We start from the raw sequence: 27662 nt of genomic DNA on the forward strand, positions 1-27662 counted from the left end.
AATAGCTTTGCACTTGCCCTTTGCTGCACTTTTTAATGCTCAGTCTGCTTCACACTTATGCTCTACTGCACTTGTTTTAAAATGTTATATTTTACTTTATATTATACATTCTACGTATTCTATGCTTTAACTTGTTTTTATCTTATTTTATTCTTTGATTACTATTCAATATGCATTCTTTGTTTTTTAGTTTCACTTTATCAAGTGGGTTTTAATTTCATTTTATTTTCCATCTTATGTTACATCAATGTTTTGTTTTTTTTTACATTTATGTTCCTTTATGTCCTTTTCATGCAAAGCACTTGGTGCTTGTAAGTTCTTTTGTTGTAAAGCATTTTGAGCTGCATTTCTTGTATGAAAGGTGCTCTACAAATAAAGTTATTATTATTATTATTATTATTATTATTATTATTATTGGTGAGCCATAGTTGATAAGACTGGCTCTTAAGGTGAGAAATAAAGTAACATAACATACAAAAGACTGAATCCAGGTGAACACTTCATTCCCTTTATATGCCTTATAATATGCTTCACATGCTACTCGTGTTCACTTGCTGCACCGTGGCATGTCCATTATGTGTCAGGGTCATTAAATGACATCTGTTACATTATGCACCTCTGCGCTGAGTCAAATATGTGCCAAGGTAGGCTTTGTAAAACTGACTTCTCTAGCAATAACCCACCTTCTTTACTCAGATCACATTAAAGTGTACAGCACAAGAAATAGAGGAAAATGTGAGGGGTCTGAAAATCCTATAATATAATGTTCTTTTGAGTGTAGCTATAATGAACTATGATTACAAGGGTCCTATGGTCCTGTCGACTGAGATATCCTGACATTCATATGCATACCTGTAGAGATAGGGCTGGGTCTGAAGATTGCTGTTACTGATAACATTAATGATGGCTCTGTCCCTCTGAGCCAGCATGCACAATACAGGCCCTAGGTGTGATACAATTAAATTTAACACAGCTGTTAGCAATCTTACTAATTACACCTGTGCTTTACCTGCTGTGACATGTCACAGGTATACAGGTAATCTGAACCTTATATTTTTAAACTGATCCTGAAACACCCTTTATTCCTCTTTTGTTCGCCAAAAGAAAATGTTTTTATGTGACTGGTTACATGGGTGTTACACATCTCTACACCATTCACTTGGCACTACACTCAGCCTAAGTATTGATTAAGTTAATATGGATAGCTAGCCTTACACCCAGCCCTTTAGAGAGGATAGAGACACAGTATTTGTAGTATTTGTACTAATGTACAATGAATGAACTACACAGTGTTTTTGGTAATCCTAATTCCCGTTTACTTACATCCCAAAGATTCAGCCTCTCCTAACAGAGACTTAATCAGTCTGTGTTAAATCCATTCCAATAGTATATTGTGTTTTTCTTCCTCTTTCCTGATATAATAATAGCCCCCACCAGTCCTTAATTATTCATATTTTAGTAATACAATCCAAGTTAACGGTTCAAGCATTAGTACATAATAAAACTCCCGAGGCTTCGCTTTTAATTTAATTCCTCCGTTTAAATTAATTTTGGGGCATGCTTGTGCTTTTAGCTTGCTCCTCCGCTGAGGGGAGGGGGTTGGGAAAGAGACAGAGGAGAGACGGAGGAATGAGGGCTTGCTCGGGGAGACGGATCTGCTGCAGGTGGAAGAACAGCTGTACAGGTGCTTATGCATGTCGGGGGCACAGGATCATACAGAGAAAGATAAAGAGAAGGACAGCAGCAGAAAAAAAGATGAAAAGAAAAAGAGGTTTCTTTTAATGGTCATCCTTAAAAGAAGAAGAAAATCAATTAAATGCACACATCTAATAACACAACAATTACTGTTACTGTCGTGCACAATAAAGACTATTATTCGGTCCAGCCATCAGCTTGACAGTATGCTGAGGCAGTGAAGATAAACAGTTGTGCCATTATGTGTATTGTGCCCAAATTGGAAATCTATACTGTATGGAGTCTGAAGTGTTATTAGAGCTGACCTAGGAAAGAAGGTGGATAGATGGAGAGAAAATAGAGTGGTGGACCAAAGGGGGTGGTAGTGAGTAGATGTAGAAAGTGACAGACAGAGAGAGAGATTGGAGGAGGATGGAGGGATACATGGATACGTGGTTTAGGATAGAGGGACAAACAGAAAGAGATTAGCCCTGCTGATGCCAGGGGGTCCCCTCTAAAGGCATGAAAGCACAATGAACCCCAGTCAGTCAAAGAGGCATTTCCATTTCTCTGCTCTCACCGCTCTATTAGACTGTTTTGTGTCCTCTGTCAATGATGTGTGTGTGTGTGTGTGTGTGTGTGTGTGTGTGTGTGTGTGTGTGTGTGTATGTGCACATCTGGGTGTGTGTGAGACACAGAGACAACTAGAGTTTGCCTCATGCTCATGTTCTGACTTTGTGTTGTGTGTGTGTGTGTGTGTGTGTGTATGTTCAGCTGTGTGTGTGTGTGTGTGTGTGTGTTTGAAGTCAGTGTGGTGCTGTACAATAGTTTGGGTCCCAGAGCAATCCGCTTTTCTGCTGCGGAGACCAACCAGTGAGTGGTCTCCATTGATCTGCACCCCTCCACCACAGACACTCCCAACCCCACTGTGTGTGTGTGTGTGTGTGTGTGTGTGTGTGTGTGTGTGTTTCCCACATTGTCTATACTGTATACACGCGCATGCATGTGTGCTCATGTTTTGTACTATATGCGTATGTACATCTAACAATGCAGACCGTACAAGCTTAATGCAAAATGTTCTGCTCATACCTGGTAATATTTGAATGACTTGTCCTTTCATGACCTTTGCATTATTTTACTTTATGCGTGTTTATTAGAAACCATGTTCGTGTGCATGCATCTACACATAGGGCACTGTATGTGTTTGTGTGTGTGTATCTATGAGAAGTGTGTGTGCCTAAAAAAAAAAAAAAAACCCACTCATTCCACAGCCATGCTTAGACTACTGATGCACACACACACACTCACACACACACACACACACATGCAGTCACACATGGCTCAGCTTGGCGGATGTAGGTTGTAATTACGGGACCCCCTGGCCTCTCTCTCTGTCTCTCTCCTTCTCTGCCCTGCCGACCTCTCCCCCCTTTGATCTGTTTCATGTCACCAGCTCTCTCTCACTCACACACACACACACACACACACACACACACACACTTTTTTTCCCTACTAAATCCACCTTTGTTTCTGTCTGTGCGTCCCTCCTTGTGTGTGTCTGAGCACTGCTCTTTGTTGTAGCCAGTGTGTGGTCTTTAATTCACACAGGAGCCTCTTTTCTGGACAGTTTGTTTTGAAACCTCTCCTTCTCCATCGTCACATTGAACTTGATACTCGGGGATTATTCCCTTTATAACTGGCCTTGTTGGCATATGTGCGTCTCATTGTCTATATGTATTTTGATGAGTAAAAGCTGGCAACTACAGTACTTGTCTGGGAGAAGAAAAGAGGTGATTTGTAGAGTGTGTGAAAGTGTCAAACACACAAAGTTAGCTGGCTCATGAGACACACAAGCACTTGGTTTCTTTAAACACTCTGGATATGAATTGTGTGTGTGTGTGTGTGTAAAAGTGAAGGAGGTATATGTGATGAGACCCCAGAGCAGTTATGTTGTTTCTTTCTTTTGTTTCTTTCTTTCATTTTCATTTTCTTTCCCTTTCCTTCTTTTTCTTCTGTCGGTCTTTCTACCTCTTTCTCTCTGTCCTTGACCTTCAGCTGGTAATATCACTGTCTCAGGGAAGCAAAAGGTTTAATACATGAGTAATTATTATACAGTACATGCACTCTGTCCAGGTGGCATGAAAGCGAATAAGAGACTGAGTGTATGTACTTCTCCGTGTGCGGATAAACACTAACACCATCCAGCACATATTACACTATATACATACAACTGTATGAAGAAAGCTCCACAAAAACCATAATCAGAGCCTATCTACAAAACCATAAATAGCTCATGTAGTTCTTGAATGCTGTCGAGAGCTCAGTTATTCAATATGAGTGTGATCAAATATGTTTAGATCAAATGGACTGGAACTCCTAGAGAGTTGATCTTGGTGCCGGAGGGATCGACAAAAATACAGTGAGGCTTTTTGTCTTCAGTTCTACGGATTACATTTCAAAAGTCAAAAATACTGACAGAACATTTTCCATGACTACCGTGACTATAAACTTGTCTTTGGTGTGGGTAGCGCTTGAAAACAGAGGCAGACTTTCAAACACTTCCGAACTCAAGTCAAAATTTAGGTCAAAATCATGAAAAAGGAATCATCCTTTTCTAGATTAGGTAATAGGGTGCGTTTGTTTATTGTAGACACAGTTAATGCATGTTGTTAGCTAGCTTCAGTCTGTGATTATTTGGCTGTTTTAGCGGATTAAACACATGTAAAAACATTGAAGCACTCACATTTTTTATGTTAGTCTTTTATGTTTTTGCCTCCGTATGTCAGTGAAGTCGCTGTGTGTTTGGGTATGCATGTGTTTGTGTACGTTTATGCATATTACTCTCTGCATATAGTGTGTGCGCCTATCCCAGTGTGCATTCTCTCTCTCCATCTCTCTTGCCGTCTGTGCCTCTAATCCCTGAGTGTGTCACTAATGGCAGGTCCAGGTGTTCTGCTCTGCTCTGCTCCTCCCCCGGGGACCCCTCTTCAGCGAGCGTGTGTATGTGTGTGTGCGTGTGCATGTACTCCTCTCCTGGGGGGTTTAGGAGTTGTGAGCAGGGGGCTGTCCAGAATCCCGTCCTCCAGAAGGGAAGGGAGGGAAGGGGAGCAGTGGGCAGGAGGTACCCGCCTCTCACAGCTTGCTCTTGGGCTTCCCCTGGGCACAGGACCCCCCTCTACCATCCTCCCACGGGACGTCAGGAGCCTCATTGCCTCTCTGTCTCTATCTCTCCCCTCATTTTCTCTCTTGCTCTCTCTGTCTCTCCTCAAATCCATCTCTTGGCAGCTTATGTACCTGCACCGCTACAGCTTTTCACTCTAGATGGAGAGGGTTTGCACATTGCTAGTTAGGTTAAATCATTTTTGTGTGTTTTTTAGTGTATTTGCACTACATATACAAAAAATGGGTTTGTTTGTTTACCTGTGTATATGTGTGTGTTACAGTGTGTTTGTGTTTTGAGCAGCAAGCTCCAGCTGCCTACATCACTTATTTATAGGTCCCACGTACGCGTAGGTGAATGAGGGAGGACTTGTACAGTATGTGTGTGGATAATATTGTTGATACATCTCTAGATCAATCACATCCATTTGCACACAAGAACCTATATGAGGTTCTAGCTAAATGCTAATTTTCCATCATTATTCACAATTATTTGTTTAATAATGCTTTAAACATAACTGAGGTGTTATTATTTATAGCAGTATGTGTATTATTACAGTTCTGTTCAGTAAACATCCACGGGCCTCCTTATGTGTATGAGTGTTTGTATTTATGAGCAAGTGTATGTGTGTGAGGGTATGAGAAGTAAATCAAGTGTGTGTGTGCGTGTGTGTGTGTGTGTGTGCGTGTGCGTGACTCAGGTGAATGTGTTTCTAGGTTAGCGAGCGGTCTGTCAGTCCAGCAAACCTCATTCTTATAAATAGATGATATAGCCGCCGGCATGCACACAATTGGACCACACCACTGTGCGTGTGTGTGTGTCTTCCTGCGAGCATGTGTGCATATGTGGTGTGTACTGTATGTGTGTTGGCATGGTGTTGTTGTTTATCTAACACTCTGCCTGACAGCTGGTTCTCATTTCTGAGCGAACAAACAGCAGACAAGATGGACAGAGAGCGGGACGGTGGAGGGGAGAGACGAGGAATTTTACTACACAGGGAATAGAACCACTAACCCTCATGGTTTAGCTGCCCTGCTCTAACCGTTTTGACCGGCGGTGATGAGGAGATGAGGTGAATAATGAGAATAATCAGAGGAAATCAGGACACGGTGAGATAAAAGGCTTGTTGAGAAAGAGTTTTGAAAAGAGAGAGAATGAGAAAAAGAGGGAAGCATGGCAAGAGGAAGCAGATGCCAGCCCTCCTCTTCCACATGGTGTATGTTTGTGTGCAAGAGAGAGAGACAGACTAAGTATGTTGTATGTGGGTTAATGTCTACTGGCCCTGTCTTTGTGTATGTGCGTTTGTGTTATTGTGGAAGCATGATGTGGTAAGTTAATGGGTAAAATAATACTGATTCGGCATTTAAATAACTCTCTGTCTACCACATATATTTTCCTTGAAATTGGATACTAGTACTTTCAATGTTTTCCTAAATTTGCCACTTACTTTTTTTTAGCTTTTTTTTTTCATTGTCACAACCTCACCAGTGATATGCCCCATTACACTTGAAAACCAGTACTGACCCTATTACCACAAAGTCAGTCTTGCCATTTCTACTGAAAGCACACAAAAATGTGTTCTTTCAGCGTCTGTGTGACTTTATTCATTCTTTAACCTCCACTGACCTTGTTTTCGAATGTTGAGCTTTCCTATGTTTGTATGTGTGTTATGCTGTTTGATGTTTGTATACACTACATTTAGCTGTGTGGTAAGGACAAACTTGTCATCTGCCAGCTCACTGTCCACCCACCCCCATCCTTAGCCCCCTGCCCCTAACCTTCTGCCCTAAAACACACTCGTACACACACACAAACACACACTGCCCATATGGAGCAGTTGGCGCCCAAAAGCGTCCAAAGCAGCCGGACCCATTCCCAGGGCAGAAGGTGAGGGTCCCCACAGCCTGCTTAGTATGTGTGTGAATGCGTGTGTTTGTGTCCATCCATCGTGTCCTCAAGGGCTCAAGCCCCGGACAGACTGCCGTACCGTCCTTCCTATCTGTCCTCGTTGTAGCACGTATGTGCATGATTGTGTATGTGTGTGTGTGTGTGTGCGTGTGTGTGTTTGTCCCCACAGACTTCATCCCATGTGAGCTACAAGGACAGCAGCAGAGGACTGTGGGTCCTCCAAGCAAAGAACAGGGTTGCAGTCATGTGCATATGTGAACTACTGCACCCAGTTAACATATTGTGGATGCATTTTGTAGACCTGTGTGTGTGTGTGTGTGTTTGTGTAGATCATGTTGTTGCCATCTCATGAGATCAAAATGTCCCTACAAGAACAGACAATGTCAGAAAGTTGTGAGGACTTTCTGTGGAACCGAGTAGGAAAATGTACCAGTGTCCTCTGTATTCTTTTGTAGGGAAATGAATTTTGGCTCCTACTTTTCTTCACAGCTACATTAGAGAGACTACGCAACAGGTAGTTACAGCCAAACAATCTGACTGGTCAAATAAACCTTCCTACTGTGCAATTCTCATAATGCATGGCAACCAGAAAGCTGTGCTTAGCTTATCGGTTGCCATGCCAACTCATATGGTAATCACAGAGCCAGGTAGGGATCTTTCTTGTGTTCTCTTGTCTGGTTATCTCATGCACCATGTGTAGTATTTTGAAAAACCTTCAGATGTTCGTAGCCAGTGAGTGGTTCATTACTTGGATTATGGTCACCATTATTGTTATGTCATGACTTTGGCTCTACCTCATACATTACAACAAAATGAAGTAATAAACACTCAGTAAACAGGGTGGCCTCTCTGCAGTCCCACCCCTTAAAACACAAATCATACAATTTATTAGGGACGTGAAACTCTGGATTTAAGCTGTTGCCCATCTAAATGATTTCCAGCTTGAATCAAAAAGGATGCAGTCGCTGTTGTCGTAACCTGCAGGATGTTCTTTACAAAAGTAAAGATGGAGCTGAAGAAATGATGACCAATAAAAGTGTGGCATGCCTGTTTCCCATCAAACTTAACTCAGTATTGGACATTGAATTGTACTGTAATTGTGTTTGTGCCTGTGTGTGTGTGTGTGTGTGTGTGAGTGAGTGTGTGTGAAAGAGAGAAAGCATGAGTGAGTGTGTGCTGGGCTGCCCAGAGTGAGCCAAGGGTGGAAGTTGTTTTTCTGCCCCCTATGGTGAGTCTGGGGCTGTGTGTGTGTGTGTGTGCGCACGCCTGGGGCAGCCTGGGGCCATCGGAGGGGGCCTGGGGAGCGGTGGAAGGAGGGATGAAGCGAGAGAGGGATGGAAGGATAGGAGGTCAGCAGGGGCCTCGCTGGGAAAGGTGCAGGTCTGGGCCAATGGCCAGACAGAAAGGTGGAAGGAGCGAGGGGGGGATGTATGAAGGGGAGGTGGAGAGAGAAAGACAGGCTGATAGGAGGATTAGCATTTGAGCAGGTAGACAGTTAAACTCAGGTAAAAATATATAATTAAATTGAGACAACGACAGAAGGTAGTGAGGTTTCATTGTTTTGGAAAAAACAGCTCTGTTATTATTAAAGTTTCTTATGTAAAATTTAAATAGGACATTCCTTTCCTTTTTTGAATTAATAAAGTTGGGATGAAAGGTATGGTAAAACCATTGATAATTCCTTTGATATGAGAACATTCAAACAAAGCATTGTCTTCCATTTGAATGCATTATTCATTCTCGGCACATTTGTCATCTTAAGGATGACGTCTACTACATCATCTTCAGACGTATGGCACGTTTAACTTGATAGATCAATTTCTGTGTCATTTATTTATAATGTTAATTCAGAATTTTCTGCGTGGAACCGTAGTTAGCAGGCAGCTTTAGCTCGTAGTAGCAGCACTGGGAGCTGAAACCTTTTTGTTGCTACCAGCTGAGCTCCTTTGATTCGAACATCAAAGCAACAGAAAAGAGAGAAAGCATGACATACATGGATTATATTTCCATTCCAGGCATTTAGTCAACACTGTTATCCAGAATGAACTAATTGAACGAATGTTTTCGAGTGCTGGTTTCATGTCGGTCCATTGTGTCATTTATTTCATCAAACTTGACTCAACCTCTTATCATTCAGTGGCGATACAGTCAGTGCCAAAGCCAGCAGATACATATACATACAGAGAATAGATATTGTGCAAAATTGCAAATGTGCCTGTGGGTTTTGTGGGTTTTATGTGTTTTTTCACAATGGTTTTTTAATTTTTAAAGATCCCCTCCAGACATGTTTTATTTATCTCTATTTCAATAAAGATTTGTGTCTAATATGGTTTTTCCACAAAGAAGCTCAATTATCTTGTTAAAATCCTTAAAATTAAATTTATTATGATTATAATTAATTAATTACTCCTTCTCCCTCATTAAAAAAATCCAGAATCTATGAATAAGCAAATATTTTTTATTTCATAAGTTGAACTGCTGGACACAAGATGTCTCCTACTTCTCTGAAAACTCCATTCTCAGTGAATGTGCACTGGAGGCTTGAAGCTTCCACATCATATGTGTGTAAGCTGAATACTGGACCACGATTGGCCCCAAACTAGTTGTGATGTCACGAATCATAGGTACATACCTTTAAAATTGGATTTTCAATGAGCACAGAAAAACTTTCTACTTCAGCAGATAGTGTTAAACTCTGCACATCCATCATTCAGCACAGTGAAGCTCAAACATCCAACTGTAGGAACAATAAACAAAACATGAGTGGAGGAAGACGTAAAAGTTTCATAAAGATAATGTTGATTACATTTTAAAATCACAGCAATCTGAGATGTTGTGATAATTTTATTAAGTGTTCCGTTTTGTAAACTTTTTATGCTGTTTTGATGTATTTTTCCTCTGTGTGATAGTCGTGACAAAGTGGCTGAGTTTGGATAGGGGGTAAGTAGACGGGGGAGGAAGAAACATAAAGAGAGATCAATCAGCATGTGTGTCTCTTCATTAGTGTTTCACCAAGGCTGTGTCCTCCACACGTTGCCACATTGTCCTGCCTATTAGAGAGAGACGCGGGGAGTGTGTGTGTGTGTGTGTGTGTGTGTGTGTGTGTTGTTTGCATGTGTGTTTGTGTGCTTTGTCATGTCAGGTAGACTCAGGCGGTCCGTTTAGTTCCATACTTTCTGGTCTTTACTATTTCTTGTCACAAATCCCCGGCTCCTCTCCTCTCTGGTCCTATCCGGTCCTCTCCTCTCCTCTCCTCTCTCCTCTCTCCTCTCTCCTCTCTCCTCTTCTTCTTTCTTGTCTCCTCTTTCATCCTGTCATCTCTTCCCTCTCCTCTGGAGTTCAGAGTCTGTCCATCTGGAGCGTCCCCCCCCCTCCCTCTCTCCCTCGGTCCCGTCCAGGCTGAGACACAGGGGTGAAGGCCAACACCAGTAGGGGAGAGACTGTCGGAGAGACGGAGGGATGGAGGGAGAGATGTCAGCGCTATAATGAGTAACAACATGAAAGCTGACGGAGGGAGGGAGCGAGGGAGGGAGGCAGTGGAAGAGAGATGAAGACAGAAGAGTAGAGGGACTGCTGGGGACAGAGGGAGGGATGAAGGATAGAGGGAATGGATGGGAGAGGAGAAGACTGCAGAGTGAGAGATAAAGGGGGAGCGGAGCGGTTGGGGCCCTGTGGTCCTCCACTCCGCTCCTCTCGTTCGTTTTCGTTCGCCAGAGAAGAACAGAAAGGAGGATGAGGAGACGGGGGTAGGAACAGCGTGTGTCGGCGTCCGCCTGCTCCTGCCTTTTTCCTTTTTTTTCTTACCAACTACTTTTTCTCCCTCTTTTTTCCTCCAATCCCCCCTTCAACATCCATCCTCCTCATCTCTTCTCCTCTTGAGGATTCTTCTCTAATTTAACTTTTCATTGAAATTTTCTCCGCTTCCCCCTCCCCATCCTCCAGTTTCTCCCAGTTTGCCATTCGGCCTTGTCTTGCCAGGTCCCCTCGCGGCCGACTGACAAAGGCGCCGTTAAAAAGCCGTGTGATCCTCCATTTTAGCGCCAGCCACGCTAGTCAGAGGATTAGGGGTCTTTAATGACGCTAATCTCTCCTCCCCTTCTTTCTCAACACCCCTCCATCCCCCCTCAAAAAGCGATTTCTCCCTCTTGCTCTCACTGAATATCTCTCTTTTTCTTTCTTCCTCACACTTTCCCACCTCAGAAACATTACCACGTAACTGACTCATACTGGTGTGCCTATAATTGTCCACATGTGTCAAGACCAGCACTGTGAGGAAACACTTTTTCCTAACATGTCTTTGAGATTAAGTTTTTTGTTCTTTTTCGCTCAACCCCAAATGACCATTTCAGGTTGAGTATTTCTTTGTGTCTGGTGTTTGACTGTTTGCTCTCTCTATTGTTGTTAAGTGAATCCTGTCTGACACAGCCAAAAGAAAGAGACAAAAGGTGAGAGGGTACAATATCTGTGTTTGAGACAGGATCACTAATCTTTCTCAGGCTACACTAAAAGACTTGTACTCTGTTGTGTTGGCAGCAGGGGGTGTCTGGACTGGCGTTTTAGAGACACACAGTATTTTAACACTAGACGCCATGAAGACGGTACATTAAAAGCATATTTTTGTAGGTTGGCATCGGATTCAGACTTCTGTTGATCTCACTGACATGGATTATAGGAATAAAATCCGTCTGTTCTCATATTCACACATGGATTTGAAACTTATGCTGTAAGATGCACGCAGCTTGCTTTAACTGTATTTTTAGTGACAGTAGAGTTTAGCACAAATACTGAATTTGCAGCGGGATTCTGCGTGACTTAACGCTCCTTTAAATTGTGTCAACACAGGCAGATCATAGCACAACCTATTCTACATATTTATACTTTGATTGCTTCCGACTGAATTTATATCCGTCACTAGTGCAAAACCTTTCAAAAACCAGAAATCACTTCAAGACAAATAGATTAAGGCTTTTTTATCAATTAGTCTGAAGATTATTATCGCAATTAATTAAGTCTATAAAATATCTGAAAATAGTGAAAAGATTGTGTTGTACGACTAACAGTCCAAAACTCAGATATTCATTTAACAATGATATAAAACACACATTTGAGAAGCAGGAAACAGAGAATGTTTGGCGTTTTACCTCAAACAATGAATCAATTATCAAAATAGTTGACAATTAATCAACTTGTTTGAATTGAATAGTTAAATGAAATTCTGCTTTCTACTGATGATAGCCAAAAATCTGCATACCTTGACTGTGTTGGATCATTGTACAGATGTAGTGGAGGCTTGCTAGATTGAAGGCCCAGTGTGTCTAGTATTATATTATTGAGTTGTGATGTAAATAACATTACAAGAATAGGGGTGAATTCATGTTTTGCTTGTGGACTGAAATCTGTCCTCCCATCCATCTGTCTCATGTAATATCCCGGATGATACCGAATGGAGTTTGATCATATTTGATGAAATGATTTCTGAGCTTGTTTTCTCGTTTCTGATTGGTCTAAAGAGGGACAGCCTCATTCCTGGGGGATTATATGTTTACATAGGACTTATTTTCAAAATGAGATTTCCATCAGGTGCATAAAGGGACATCCACTGAGCAAATTCAAGCAGTTAATGCATAATGGTTTATAAAGAGCAATGAAGAACAACATATTTTTTACACAGTTCATCCAGTAGAGTGATTCTTGTAATTTGAGAAAAAAATGAACTGAATTAATTTTAAATTTATGTCAGCGTTTTATTAGTGAAAACTAATGATCAACATTTTTATAATTTAGCAAAATGATCCAGTGTTTTTTTTTGTCAGATTTTCTTTAGTATCTTTCTGTATCCTCTTTCCCAGCCTTCTTATTGTATCTGCACTCATTTTTCATTTTTTTTCTGATTTATGTTTCTCCTGTGCACTCATTTTTAATCGCTCTGTGCAGGGCTCTAGGATGACATATTGTTTGTTTTTCCTCCTTTCACCCTGTCAACATGTCCATGCTCCTTCTTCATCCTCATTCCTTCCTTTCCTTCATGCTTTCAATTTCTCTGCCCCATCTGTCTCTCTCATTCACTCTCTCACTCACTCTATCTCACCCGCTCTCTCTCTCTCTCTCTCTCGCCTCGCTGTTAGGCTCCATGTTGATATCTCTATTCCTTATATTTTCTTAAGCCTTTTTTATTTTCATCTTGCTTCCAGTCAAATTTATAATTCATGCTTTTACAATTTTTTTAACCCAGACCCCCCTGCAGAGTTCTATTTGCTCATCGCAGTGCCTACATTTTCCCGGCGATCGATTCATCACAAGAATCTGTTTTCCACCCCCTCTCTGTAAGGCGTAATACACAGTAGACTGCACACACACACACACACACACACACACACACACAGCAGACACACAAGATTGTGGTAGGTGTTGGTTGAGGTAAAACGGTGTGTGCTTTGGAGAGGTTTCTAAAATTATCAGAAGGAACTTCTCCGCTGCACATGTGTCTGTGTTCAGGTGTTTGCATTGCAGAAATATTGGCCTTAATGATGAATTTTGGCACAAGAATCTGTATTTACATCTCTTTCCTATCACTCTAGTTTCCCTTATTTTCTCTCTTTGATTTGTTACTGGCCTAGTTGATATAGCTGTCAGATAAAAGCAAAGAAAACAGCCTCCCCTCTCTCTTCATCTCCTCTCTTTACATTTTTCAGGCAAATGCTAAATAGCCTCACTGTGCTGCTTCACAGAGCGCACAAAGAAGAACAGAACAATATCAAGCATTATTCAGCCCCCTCTTTTGTCGCCTTGAATCCATTCTGAAGTGTCTATTAAAGGAGTCATGGCCTTTTTTGTCGCCTCTGTGCCAGACTACACAGGAGGGGGAGAAAAAAAAGAGGGAGAGAGGGAAAAAAAAGGAAAAATGCTCCTGTCCTATCCTAAAAATCTCCTATGTATGACAGATAAAGGGAGTGAATATCGCCATCTTTCCACTCTGCTCTCCACATCTCCTAATCGCTTTTCCGACGTTTCAATCTGCCAAGGCCCTAATGAAAATATGATGAGGCGGATCTATGGTCCTCGGGGACGGATGGAGGGATGGGAGGGGAGGGGAGGTGAGGAGAGGGATGGAACGAGGGATGGCTGCAGAGGGAGGATGAAGGGAGAGAAAATACACTCTGTCCTTATTTCTGGGCTCCGTTGGGGATACATAGTTCTTGGAGCTTTCTATTTAGATGTTGCTGCTGCTGGAGTGTGTCTCTCTCTTCTGTTTCATTCTCCCTCTTTATCTCTGCCATCCTCATTTTCCTTCTGTGTGTGTGTGTGTGTGTGTGTGTGTGTGTAACCAGGGTAAATGTGTTTATTTTTTTGTTTATATCCTTTTTTTTTCATTTGAACTCCCACAGGCTGCCTCTTCCGCCTTTTGCCTTCCAAGAAAGATGTAACTTCTTCTTAATCATTCTAATGCTCCCTGTTTTTTCTGTCTGTGCTGGATTGTCTCTTTTTTTTGTAAATCCTACAGCTGTGTACAAAAATTACATTTGTTTTTGTGTGCTGTTAATGAATCAAAGGCATTTAAAAAAAAAAAAAAAAAAAAAATTGTCTCCCCCTTTTTGTCAGATGGTGATGATGACCCAGCAGGGCTGTCCTGGGTGCCTTCCTCGCCTTCCAGTAAAGACGTGGCGTCGCCTTCACAGATGCCCGATGGCTGCTGTGACCTTGGCATGGCCACCGGTGGTGAGGAGGAAGGAGGCACAGGTCTGCCTTACCCCTGCCAGTTCTGTGACAAGTCCTTCAGGTATCAAACTCACACATTTTGTTCCCCAAGATGCTGCAAGTGCTCCCTCAGTGCACACATGGTGTATTGTAGCCAATAACACCAATGTGATATTTTTCTGTTTTTCTGTTTAGTTGCGTCCTCATATCCCACTCATGAATATCAGTGTGTACATGAATAAACAGTATTCTCAATATTACCATGGTAACGGAACTAACATGGACTGCTAAGGCAAACAGTGAAAGAAATGAGGTGAATACATTTCTCACTAACATCTCTAGGGACTAACTCAAGACCCACTTTAAGAACAGCTGTCACATACACCATAAAGTCGTCATCATAATCCTCTATATTACTTCTTCTACCTAGCTGTCCTATCTATTCTCATTTTTTCCTTTCTTGTTGATCAGATGTACAGAGTGATATTAAAAATGGATAACATGATAAAAAGTTTTAATTTGTGTAACTACTTTCAAAAAATCTTGTATCTTATTTACCATTTTATTGTCTTCATCTTTGTTTTTCTCTCGTATTTACACGCTACTTCTGAGTAGTATTTTTAAAAACTGTTTTAAACAAAATGTGCAATCATTATTGTTGTTCCAATGACTTTTCATCACCTGTCATCTCCTAATCCTCCTCAGCCGTCTGAGCTACTTGAAGCGCCACGAGCAGATCCACAGCGACAAGCTGCCTTTCAAGTGTACCTTCTGCAGCCGTCTGTTTAAACACAAGAGGAGCAGAGACCGCCACGTCAAACTCCACACAGGTAGGAAAATAATAACTACAGTCAATGTCTTGGATATCTGTCTACCAGGAATGCTAAATGTATAAAGTGTGTTCATGGGTTGTGATGATACGGATTCACATAAACCTTTATTTTTTATTCAAAGATTAAAAAAAGATCAGAAATAACATCAGAATGAATTCCCTCAACAGTGGTAACATGTTCTGATTGTCAGTAGAATCACATGAGTTCTGGCTGTCTGAGATCTTTCACTTTGTAGCGTCTATAATTGAGCTTCTCTTTTTAATTATATTTCATCAATCTGTCAACTGATGTAGGAGATAAGAAGTATAGCTGTCAAGAGTGTGAAGCTGCATTCTCTCGCTCTGATCATCTGAAGATCCATCTCAAGACACACAGGTAACTGCCTCTGATCCTGTTCTCATGGAATCTGTTTTATATGATGCGTTTGGATTTGATGTTGACTGAAATGTACATCTGATGTTGAAATGATTTTTTATTTCTGATTCCAGTGCTCCATTTGACTCCTCAAATGTAGCTCTTTTATAATTGCTTTTGATTTATTCTCTTTTTTATTCACACAACCAGCTCCAGCAAACCATTTAAGTGCAGTGTGTGTAAGCGTGGCTTCTCCTCCACTTCATCATTGCAGAGCCACATGCAGGTATACTTAAAGAGTTTTTGTATTCTTCTACTACTCACAGTATCACTGTAAAATAAGTTACAACATCGAAGAATCAAAATATGAAGAATATAAGATAAAAGTAAGAGTTGTATTACATTCCTAGTTAACTAGTACATGAGAAGAAGAATCTTTTGACAGAATATTTGACAACACATGCTTCTTTAGGTGTTGACTAATTTCTGACTCTGGCAGGCTCACCGCAAGAACAGAGAGCACCTTGCGCTGAGGAGTGAGAGGGACGGAGGGAAGAAAGGAGCAGGAGGAGAGGGTTACCTGGAGCAGGACCTGTATATGTGTGATTATTGCGAGGAGACATTCAGCCAGACGGACGAGCTAGAGAAACACGTCCTGACCAGACACCCCCAGCTGTCTGACCGAGCCGACTTGCAATGCATCCACTGCCCTGAGATCTTTCTAGACGAGGCCTCACTCCTCACGCATATTGAAACACAGCATGCCAACCGCAAACACAAGTACAACACAACTTTGCTTTTTAAAAATCTGAACCACTGATTTTCATGAATGTGGAACATTTCAGGATATGCATATGTTAACTTGTGTTTCATCGGTCTTTTGCTGTATCCCCAGATGTCCTGTCTGTTCAGAACAGTTCCCCTCTGTGGAGGATGTCTACTGCCACCTAGACAGTCACCGCCAGCCTGACTCCTCCAATCACAGCGCTGCCAGTCCTGACCCTGCGCTGGGCAGCATTGCCTCAATGAGCTCAGCTACTCCAGACTCCAGTGCCAGCCTGGAGAGAGGATCTACACCCGATTCTACCCTGAAGCCCAGCCAGGGCAGTGAACGAGGCCGCAGGAGAGGCACCGACACTGCGGAAGAGATCGGGATAAGCCTGGGTCATCAAGGTGGAGGTATGACAGTTGCCTGTCTGCGGTGTAACCAGTCCAATTACATCTCATGACTTGATAGTCAACAATTGTATTTGATACAATAGCTGTGACTTCCTCTGTGTTATTTGAATTTATCTATGTCCTTCACTACAGGTGGGGGAGGACATTGGGGTAAAGTGACGTACTCTTGCCCTTACTGTTCCAAGAGAGACTTCCACAGCCTGGCGGTTTTGGAGATCCATTTGAAGACCATCCACGCAGATAAGCCGCAGCAGAGCCATACGTGTCAACTCTGCCTGGACACTCTCCCAACGCTCTACAACCTCAATGAACATGTGCGCAAAGCTCACCGTGCCAGTGGAGGAACTGTTAGCGCAGCAGCTGCAGCTTTTCCCCTACTGCAGTTCACCAATGTCACAGCGTTCCACTGTAACTACTGTCCAGACATGTTTGGAGACATCAACTCTCTGCAAGAACACATCAGAGTGTCCCACTGCTTGCCTGGTGGGATTGTGGCGGGATCCACCACATTAGGTGTGTGTGAAGAAAGCGACCGTTCCTAAGTTATGGAAAGGGACCTATCATGCGTCACGATATGTGTTTTGCTGGGTCAATGTTAATTAAAATTATGTATGTATGGTTAACAGACTGAGAAAGGTTAGATAAGGGCTGTTGCAATATATAGCATGCTTGTCCCTGGGGTTAGTATTTGGTTAAGTAGCTATTATGGGGAAATTATGCATCAGACTCTATTATGTACAGTATTATGATTTATCATGATTGTTATTATTGTAACAATGTGACATATCTCTTCCATTCTAGAAGGGAACCATGCCTTCTTCTGCAACCAGTGTTCTATGGGATTCCTGACAGAGTCTTCATTGACAGAGCACATTCAACAGACGCACTGCACCTCAGCTGCAGGGGGCGGAGTCGCCTCTGGAGGAGCTGTGGCCAAACTGGAGTCACCTGTACTACAGGCCGCATCCCAATCCTTCATGGAGGTGAGAATGAAGAATTAGTCAAGAATTACATGACAGAAACAGCCTTTAAATCAAAGTTGTCTGTACACATGTCAAAGCTGTGATTAATCAGTGTCTGAGCTGAATAGCAATAAGCTGATCCCTGTTTAATTAGGTGGTTTCCTGTACTTGCTCATGAGCCTGTTGAAGTGTATACTGAAATACATTGCTCATGTAAGTTCAGATTAAAGATCCTTGATAAATTTATTGAATGAATTATTTTCTGAGCTGAGTCTTTGGTGTGCCAGTAACTGCAGTTCCAGACTTGTTTCACCTCTTTACTCATAGTTCATGGTTTGTGCAAAACCTAATTAGAATTGGACTAGAGCTTTTAATTTCTTGGCTCTTGCTAGAAGGTGCTGAGCACAATGATATACACTAAAAGATTGTGTTCATGTGGACATTAACAAAATCCAACCACAGATTCCTATATTGTTATACACTATAAGCTTTAAAAGTCAAAAATACACAGGGCTCTTAAATGTTCTCAATCTCCTAATAATTGATGTAGAAATCCTCAGTTTATTATATGTGAGCTTGCAAAATTATGACAACAATTTATGGTCTATGCTAGTGTCTGTCTCCCTCGCTTTTGCTCTCTGCTTTTCTCCATATCCTTCCCATTTTGTCTTTATTCTCAAAGGACTAAATAATTGTATGTAAATGTATAATAATCTTAAAAAAGTAAAGAATTATTGTCCATGTACAGGTTTACTCCTGCCCTTACTGCACCAATTCTCCTATCTTCGGCTCACTCCTCAAGCTCACCAAGCACATAAAGGAGAACCACAAGAACATCCCATTGGCCAACAACAAAAGGCAGGCGAAGGTTGCCGACCTAAGCCCCGCCTCCTCTGATGTAGAGATCTCCTCCCCGAAACGCCACAGACTGGGAGGGGACTCCACGCCCTCCATGGGGAGCAATGGGGACTACCCGTGCAACCAGTGTGACCTGCGATTTGCCAACTTTGAGGGTTTCCAGGCCCACCTGAAGTCACACCTGGAGATGCTGCTGAGGCGCCAGTCCTGCCCCCAGTGCAACAAGGAGGACTTTGAATCCCAGGATGCATTGCTTCAACACCTGACAGTGCACTACACAACCACGTCGACTCAGTATGTGTGTGAGAGCTGCGATAAGCAGTTCTCCTCTGTGGATGACCTGCAGAAACACCTGTTGGACATGCACACATTTGTCCTGTACCACTGCACACTCTGCCAGGAGGTCTTTGACTCCAAGGTCTCCATTCAGGTGAATAAGATAGCTGCTTTCATTTGGCTTGTTCCTTATTTCAATTCAAGTTCAATTTTTGAACTTGAATTGAAATAAGTTCAAAAAGTGAACTTATTTCAATTCAAGAATTTTTGAATTTCTTAATTTTTTTCAAATTCAGTTTAATTTTTGTTTGTTTGTTATGTTTATTATGTGATTTATTATATGTGAGGTACATAGTTTGCATAAATGAATAAATGAGTAAAACAACCAGAGAAAATAAGCATCGTGGATCTCTTTTTTTCTTCTACCCTCTGTCATTTAGGTGCATTTGGCAGTGAAGCATAGCAATGAGAAGAAGCTGTTTCGCTGCACAGCCTGTGCCTGGGACTTCAGGAAGGAGACAGACCTTCAGCTCCATGTTAAGCATAACCACCTGGGCCAGAGGTCAGGCCTTCCAGGGGGGCTTGGAGCAGGTATGATACACCCTTCCTGTTTAGTTTTGGAAACTTCCAAAGTTCCTTTGGAAAATTAGACCATGGTGTTGATGGTAAAAAAGAAGATAATATAATAAAAACAATCATTTACTTAAGAAAACCAACCAAAAAATCACATGCAAAAAAAAGATCTGGTGTTATTTTTCAACAGCAGTCTTATAGAGTAGCTAGATCTTGAATCTGAATCTAACCTTGACTTCTGTCTTACAGGACTCAAGCCCCGGAAGTGCATCTTCTGTGGGGAGACGTTTGGAACAGAAGTGGAACTCCAATGCCACATCACCACTCACAGCAAGAAGTTCACATGTCGCTTCTGTGGAAAAGCTTTCCACGCCCTCTCACTGTTAGAACGACACCTGAGGGAGAAGCACTGCATCTTCGATGGTGGCAACATCACTGGTAATGGAGGTGGTACAGGGAGCAGCGGGAGCCAGAATGGGACGCCAAATGGGCTGGCGCAGTCCTCCAAACGGGGAGGAGGAGGAGGTGGTGGTAATGGAGGTGCAGGAGGTGTTGAAAGAGCAACAGTGGCAGCTGCTGAACAAGCCGACCTGCAGAACATGCTGCTGAAGAGCAGTGTCGTGGGAGGAGGAGGTGGCCAAGGAGGAGATGCAGCCAACAGCCATGAGGCAAGCGGAGGTGAGGAGGAGCTGGACAATTCAGAACCCATGTATGCCTGTGATATCTGTGGAGCGGCCTACACCATGGAGTCCCTTCTGCAAAACCACCGACTGCGTGATCACAACATCCGACCAGGAGAAGATGACGCTGGTAAGAATCACTGCTTATTTTGAAAAGGATTTGTTAAATTTTATTTTTTTGAATCAGAATTGGCAGATTATTTTTTAAAAGTCTTAAGTCATAATTGAATCATTAGACATTTTATTGTACAAAATGTGTACACTTGTAAAACATTATTCCTATAAAACATGTAAGTATATTATAGTCAGAATAATATTTCTATGATGATAACAGTAATTATGTATACCAGGTTCTCGAAAGAAGAAGGCAGACTTCATCAAAGGGAACCACAAGTGCAATGTGTGCTCCAGAACTTTCTTCTCTGAGAGCGGGCTTCGTGAGCACGCTCAGACGCACCGCGGCCCCGCCAAACACTACATGTGTCCAATATGTGGCGAGCGTTTCCCCTCTCTGTTAACCCTCACCGAACACAAGGTACTTTTACATTTACTGCCTGTAGACTTGTATATGTCTATGTGCAAGTCTTTCGACTATGTTTCAGCATGAAGGTTTATACCTTGAGAACAAATGTATTCTGGATGCCTCATAGGTATAACAAGGTCTGTATAGACATGCTTTTGCTTTTCTCTTGTGCTTTAATTGTTTGCATGTTTGTAGCTTTCTGTCTTGTGTTTGTGTCTCACTGTTTTGATTCTGAAAATTCTTTGGCTGCTTTAAATTTAGACTTTAAAAAATTGTTAAGTTATCCTAAGAGACGCAATTTGTGCTGCACCACATTACTTGAACAATGTTTGCATATTCAAAAATGCACTATGAAAAGGCTATGAAAGGCAACATTTGGCTGAAATCTTGCTATCTAATAGTTTTTAGACCACTCTCTTGATTGTGATGAATAATTTTGCTAATTATTTTCTTCAATCTTTTACTAAGGCTTTAATCAAAGACTTTTGGATTATGACTTTGTGTTTTATTATATTGATAGTTCATGTTGACACTGTCTCTCTGCAGGTGACCCACAGTAAGAGCCTGGACACAGGAACCTGTCGAATCTGCAAGATGCCCCTGCAGAGTGAAGAGGAGTTTATAGAGCATTGCCAGATGCACCCTGATCTCCGCAACTCCCTCACCGGCTTCCGCTGCGTCGTCTGCATGCAGACAGTCACCTCCACCCTGGAGCTAAAGATCCATGGCACCTTCCACATGCAGAAGCTTTCCACTGGTTCTGCACTTGGAGGAGCTGGAGGAGGAGCTGGGAATGGAGGAGGAGGAGGGAACGGCTCAGCGTCTTCGTCCCCTAACGGGCTGCTTCAGCAGCACAAGCTGTATAAATGCGCATTCTGCCTAAAAGAATTTAAGAACAAAGGGGAGCTGGTGAAGCTGGATGTCAACGGCCTGCCTTATGGCCTCTGTGCCAGCTGCATGAGCAGGTAAGGAAATCATATTATAAACTCCATGGGTGACCATTACATGGTCACATTTTAGTCAACACAGGCTTAATTTTTTTACACCAACCAAACAAACATGCCCTAAAACACAACTTCCCTTTAAGTCTCACTGTTTTTGTAATGGAACAATGATTATCACGACTGCCACAAAGACACACATCAGAAAATAATATGTTTAACTGTGTAAAACTGGGAAAACAACTCGGTCTCATGATTTTATACTGTTTACATGTTTTTTGTCTGTGATGGGGATTGTTTTTCTTATGTAGATATAAGGATAGAAAGGTTAACTAAGTGCAGACATCGTCATGTATGCTACACATACTTCTTCATGTGTGTTAAAAGGGGCTCCACATGTAGTTGAAAACTCAACTGTTGTTTCTTAATAATACATCAACACACAGAATGACATGCAAACACCTGTATTTCTGTTTCACAACAGTTTTTTTCCTGTTCAAATCAACAACAACAAAAATCAAATGCTTAATCATATCAGGGGCACTAACGGCCAGAGCCCCAGCCAGGGGGGAGCTGCCACACCCGGGGACACGCAGGGAGACAAGGCCATGGCTGGGCTGAGGTGTCCAGAGTGCGGGGTGAAGTTTGAAAGCCTGGAAGACTTGGAGAGTCATGTCCAGGCAGATCACCCTGAGGTCAGCCCTGAAACCAGCTCAGCAGGGAAGAAGGCTGAGGCTTCACCTGCGCCTAAGGTGAGCCAGGCAGATAAATGGTTTGATAGAAATTGTTGGATGATACTTTCCTGCTGAAAATCTCTCAAACCAAGTCTGGGGCATTGCTTGGCACTAAGGTGAGAAATTTGGTAATGTAGATTGATGTAAAAAAGATACTTAAAATACAAATTAGGTTTGCATCTTGCATATTGATATCTCTACATTATGTAATATAATTTTGGCCAATATTGAAACTCATGTAAATGGGTTAAATAGCATTTAACAGATGGAGACATTTTCAGGAGGGCAGGAGACTCAAAAATCCTACTGAACTGTACGTTTGCACGAGTCGTGTGCGTATGTGTGTGAAATGTTGGTGCGTGCTGCTGTTTTTGTGTCTGCAGCTTGCATACGTGTGCTTGTGTGTACGTCGGTGTGTGTCAGCTGAGCCCCACTGGGTCCTGCGGCTGGGGCGTGCTGAGGCATTGTGGGAGCTGTTCGCTCTACTTGATATTGACAGTCAGGCTCCCCGGGACCTGCCGCGTGTCTATGTGTGTGAGAGTGTGTACTTGGAAGTGAGTGTGTGTCTGTGTGTGTGTTGGAGGCAGTTTCCAGGGATCCTCAGTCTTACCTGCACCTTTGTTTCTGCTTAGTCTAACAGCACAAAGCAGACAAAGTAGGATTTCTGTGTGTGTGTGTGTGTGTGTGTGTGTGTGTGTGTACTCAGTCTAGCAGGCTGAAGCAGCAGAGAGATAGTGGAAGTGGGGCCTTTGTGTATTTTGTATGTGTTTGTGCATGAGTGATCGCTGTGTGCTATGAATGGATAAGCAGAGCCTCTGCTTCTTTCTCTCTTTGTTTCTCTGTCTCTCACCCTTGTTTCACTGGCTCTTTTTGTATCTCTTTCTTTCTCTCTTGTCCTCTTTTCTACTGCACTCATTCCCTCTGTTTCTGTTTCATTGCTTCCTCCCTTAATCTTTTTCCTGTTCACTCCCTTCCTTATTAATTTCTGTCTCTCCCTCCATCTCTCTCTCTTTGCAGACGTCTTTCTTGTGTGTGTGTATGTGTGTGTGTGTGTGTGTTTGTGTGTGTGTGTATGTGTATGTGTGTGTGTAATTGCATACCTCTTCTTCCTTTCACGAAATCTCCAAAGATTTGGACTTTCAGGGTTTCTTGATTAGTGTGAGACTTAATGGGGTTCACATGTCTTGCATGTTGAGTGTTGAGTCCAAAAAAGAGTATAATTAAAAAAAAAAAAAAAGTTATTATGGTAATAAACATATTCTGTGTCATGCCCCTCTCATGCTCAATGCTCTATTGAGTCAAATATATCATTGTATTTTTAACAATTAGAAGTAATATTATAATTAATAGTGAATTATGTATTTCATGTTCTTGGAATGTTTGTGTGTATTTAACAATTTAAATCAACAGAATAAACAGCTAGATAATGCTTTTTTTGGTATTTGTGTGTCTTTATCTTACAGAAAAAGACCTACCAGTGTATTAAATGCCAAATGACGTTTGAGACAGAAAGGGAGATCCAGATTCATGTTGCGAATCACATGATCGGTGAGTGAGGCACAGCTCTTCCTCTCTGTTAAAGTTATATTCACAAGCGTGTGTGTGTGTCTGTGTAAGTGCAGCATTTGAGTGTGTTCCTAATGATCGTAAATGCCTCATCTCTTGGTTATGTCTTATGGTGTAAAAGCACCAATATTGCCATTGTGCTCTTCTCACAAACATTCAATTGAAACACCAGCAGACACAGCAGCATGCCAGAGCAACACACACACACACACACATACACACACACACACACACACACACACACACATACACACACACAAACACAGAGGTGTGAGACAGTCAGGTCGAATGAAGAGCTCTTTTTGACTCGTGGGCTGCCTGGACCAGCTGTTGTGCAATTTACCACTTGGCTGCACCTCTGAGGGTTAGAAAAAAGGACTAAGAAAACAGTCAAAATTCTGATAAAACTTAATACCCTTAGTGTAAAACAAAATAAATCTCTGAAATTACATTTCTTACACTAACATGTGATGCTTTGATGCTGCTGCAGGTGTAGTGAGTTAACACTGAGGACAGTCATAGCTATACATACTATTATATGTACATACATACTGTATATAATGTATGTGGCAGGTAGATAAACCATCCACACTTTTAGCAGTGTTGCATTGTGGTTATCAACATTGATCTTTTATAGCTTGAAGACATTGACTTGAATTCTTCTGCTCCGTGTGCAGTTGCTAACATACATAACGTTATAGCACCAGATGATTATAGTTATAATTTACAGGTATATGCATACACTTAGTCTTTGGAATTACTCACAAAGCAGCAGAAAAAAACATGCTTAGTGGGCACTGAGGTAGTGAGCACACACAGGTGACACAAAGTGAACTGCTTAGCAATTATCAAACTGCAGCATAAAAAACTTACCCAAGCCACCAGTTTAATTTTAAAGATAAATTTCTTATATGTTGACTAGGACATTCCCCAGTTCTACTGTGTGTACTCCTGAAACAATACAATGCATTACAGTGTGTAATCTCAGGTGTATGACTGAGACATTGCACCAAACAAGTGTGTCTTCAGTCATGTATTATGGCCAGCTGCCGTTTGCATGAAATAAAATAAGGAGGTAAGTTAAATCATTGAGGGCTGAGGTAAGGTCATAAAATTCTGTGTGTGTGAATGCATCAATTATGAATGGAGTGTGACTGTGTTTAACTAAAAACTTGTGTTTAACTAAAAACTACCTCTGTAGTTTGGGGTCCATGTTCTTTCATGAGCTTCCCCTGTGACAGTTTTACCCATTCAGTACTAATTTGCTGCCTTAGCATCTCTGTCATCATGGAGATTAACGAGGTGGACCTATGAGTTGTTCTGGGGAACAAACGCTCTGCACCCCCCACCCTAAGCCCCTCGCCAGACCTGATAGGCAATCCCATAGTCTCTGATGTAGTCTGAGGTGTATGTGTGTGTGTGTGTCTGTTTGTTTGTTTGTGTGTGTGTGTGTGTGTGTGTGAAACTGAGGTAGAGTGAGAATGTGTGTGTGTGAGTGCTAACATTGCAAAAGAGTTGAAATAGAAGTACAGAGTCGGAGCAACTTTTACTTCACACACACACCTCCATCTGCCGCCACACACACACACGCACACACACACAGGGACAAACTTTCTCACACACGCCACACACAAGAACACACACTAAGGGCCGTATTTTTGTGAAGACACAACAACCAGCTTTGCGTGCCTTTGCGTTATCAACAGGATCAAACTAAATACTTGATGCAGACGTGCTGCAACAACGGATTAATGCTTATAAATCATTTATTTTAATGAAACAATCTCCAACCAAAATCAGCACAGAAAATAACGTTTAATATGGTTAAAGCAGGAAAGTCAGTAAATCAGTCTGCATTGATCTATAAATGAATGTTGGTGATTCTTATGGTATCTGCTGTCCACAGCTGCTTTATACTGTATGAAAAGCTTCTCCTTCAGTTCATTAAATCCCTGCAGCATCTGAAGGCAGCAGAACTGATATGTTGATAAATCTGCAGCCTCTGAGAAACGCAGTGCTGTTACGCACGACTATTCACTGTGTTTACCTTCATTAAATCACCTGATGACACCAGGCTGCTACAGTATAACCACACACACCTCTACACAAATCACACCGGTCAATTATAACTTGATAATCTGCTTTTTTATGAAGGAGACGTCGGGTTAGCAGGGCTCATCACAGCCTCTTTTCCAGCTTTCTTTTCTGCAAAAGTAACATCTCATGTTTTATAGTTGAAACACACCGAAGTGCAAACGCTGTTGTGTAACATTAATTACAAAACTATGTGACTGTACAAGGTGAGATACATTAGAATTATTGCTGAAATAGTGTCCTACTCTCCTTATGCTCATCTTCTAACTCTCGTTGATCTCCTTCCACTTCTTCCATCTCATGTCCATCCATCCATTCCTCCACCCTCAGTATCCTGCCCTTCATTCTGCCATTTCATCCCAGCGTTATCACAGTTTTTCCTCCCTGTCTGATAACTTATCCTTCTCTCTGCTCCTATCTCTCACACTCTCCTCACTTTCTCTGGATCCCCCACCCCCCACATATGCACACACACACACACACAAACACAAACGCATCTCCACACACTAGTGGCAGTTTTGGGTTAATTAACGTGCTAATTGTGTGAAAGCCTAGCCTAGATTAATTATGAAATTGAGGCACATTATTTTTAAGAGCTTTCCCAGTTCCTATTATTACATTTGCTACAACCTTCCCCACCCCCATGCCTTAACGAAGAAGGGTGCGAATACTGAGGAGAGAGAGATCTTATATGGTGCATGAGCACTGGTGGTGAGTAAGTGACAAGACTGAAAAGAAGATGTACATTTCTCTGTCATCTTTCACTTTCTCTCTTTGACTGTTGGTCTTTTCTTGTGTGATCAGATCACAAGTGCATAGTCATAAATAAAAATGAATGAAAAACCTGTTAGCTCCTAATCCCAAGCCAGTTTGAATTCTTAAGACTCAATTATTCTGTATGAAGGTTTTATTAAGGTTAGGGCATCAACACTAGAGGGATTTATAATTTCTTGTAGGCTCTACCTGTTGACTGTCAAATAAATTAGGTGGCGGTGTCATGCACTCATCATGTAAAAAAATCAAAGAAATGATTGTATAGGCACATTTGTATTGGTGCTAATGCATACATACACACGCACACCCACCAACACCACACAGACACACCGAGACCCCTGCAGGCACAATAAGTGATGGTGTGAAAGTGTTATCCTTCCTCATTACTTTCTTCCCTTCTTCTCCTCCAGTCCCCTTCCTCTCCTTTCTCTTCATTATACCGCCGCTATCATCTTTGGTAAAGTGTCACTGCCTGTCTACCAGTCTGATCAAGTCTGATCACTTCTACTTTGGTTCTACTAGATGAGGGAACAGAGAGGAGGGAGTTTCCTATTGGCTAATCGAGTCCAGTAATGTGATTGTCACATTGCTCCGTGGGTAATACATGGTGCACCCCACGGCCCTGTTAATTACGCTGTCAGAAAGAGAAAGAGAGACAACATTCAGGCAGATAGAGGAAGAGAGGGTCAGAGTGAGAAGTCTAGAGAGGAATCCTTGTAGCGCAGAGAAGGAATCAAGCCAACAGCAGTTAAGACATTTTTTCAACAAAAGATATTCACTCTACTACTGCTGAACGCTTATTTTAAAGATACTTAACATGTCATTAGTTATTCATCACACTAATCATGTTACTTTCTGTTTTACTCCTAAACAACTAA

The 27662-nt window shown here is 41.9% G+C and overlaps 1 protein-coding gene across 4 annotated transcripts in view; it reads left to right on the forward strand.

The window, feature by feature from the left end:
- znf423 (zinc finger protein 423) overlaps positions 1-27662 on the forward strand; it is a 156999-nt gene that overhangs the window by 54498 nt on the left and 74839 nt on the right. For 3 of the 4 annotated variants that reach the window (XM_042411433.1, XM_042411429.1, XM_042411428.1), the window contains exons 4-18: positions 14342-14519; positions 15143-15267; positions 15564-15645; positions 15835-15910; positions 16124-16404; positions 16520-16803; positions 16936-17316; positions 17605-17786; positions 18514-19053; positions 19340-19490; positions 19722-20282; positions 20503-20687; positions 21222-21640; positions 22155-22368; positions 23814-23898. In XM_042411433.1, coding sequence (XP_042267367.1) covers positions 14342-14519; positions 15143-15267; positions 15564-15645; positions 15835-15910; positions 16124-16404; positions 16520-16803; positions 16936-17316; positions 17605-17786; positions 18514-19053; positions 19340-19490; positions 19722-20282; positions 20503-20687; positions 21222-21640; positions 22155-22368; positions 23814-23898 — 3744 coding nt within the window. The remainder of the gene's footprint in view (positions 1-14341; positions 14520-15142; positions 15268-15563; positions 15646-15834; positions 15911-16123; positions 16405-16519; positions 16804-16935; positions 17317-17604; positions 17787-18513; positions 19054-19339; positions 19491-19721; positions 20283-20502; positions 20688-21221; positions 21641-22154; positions 22369-23813; positions 23899-27662) is intronic. The other variant, XM_042411430.1, reaches the window with a different exon arrangement.

This window comes from Thunnus maccoyii, chromosome 5 (assembly GCF_910596095.1).
Source record: "Thunnus maccoyii chromosome 5, fThuMac1.1, whole genome shotgun sequence".
In the NCBI taxonomy this organism is placed as follows: Eukaryota; Metazoa; Chordata; class Actinopteri; order Scombriformes; family Scombridae; genus Thunnus; species Thunnus maccoyii.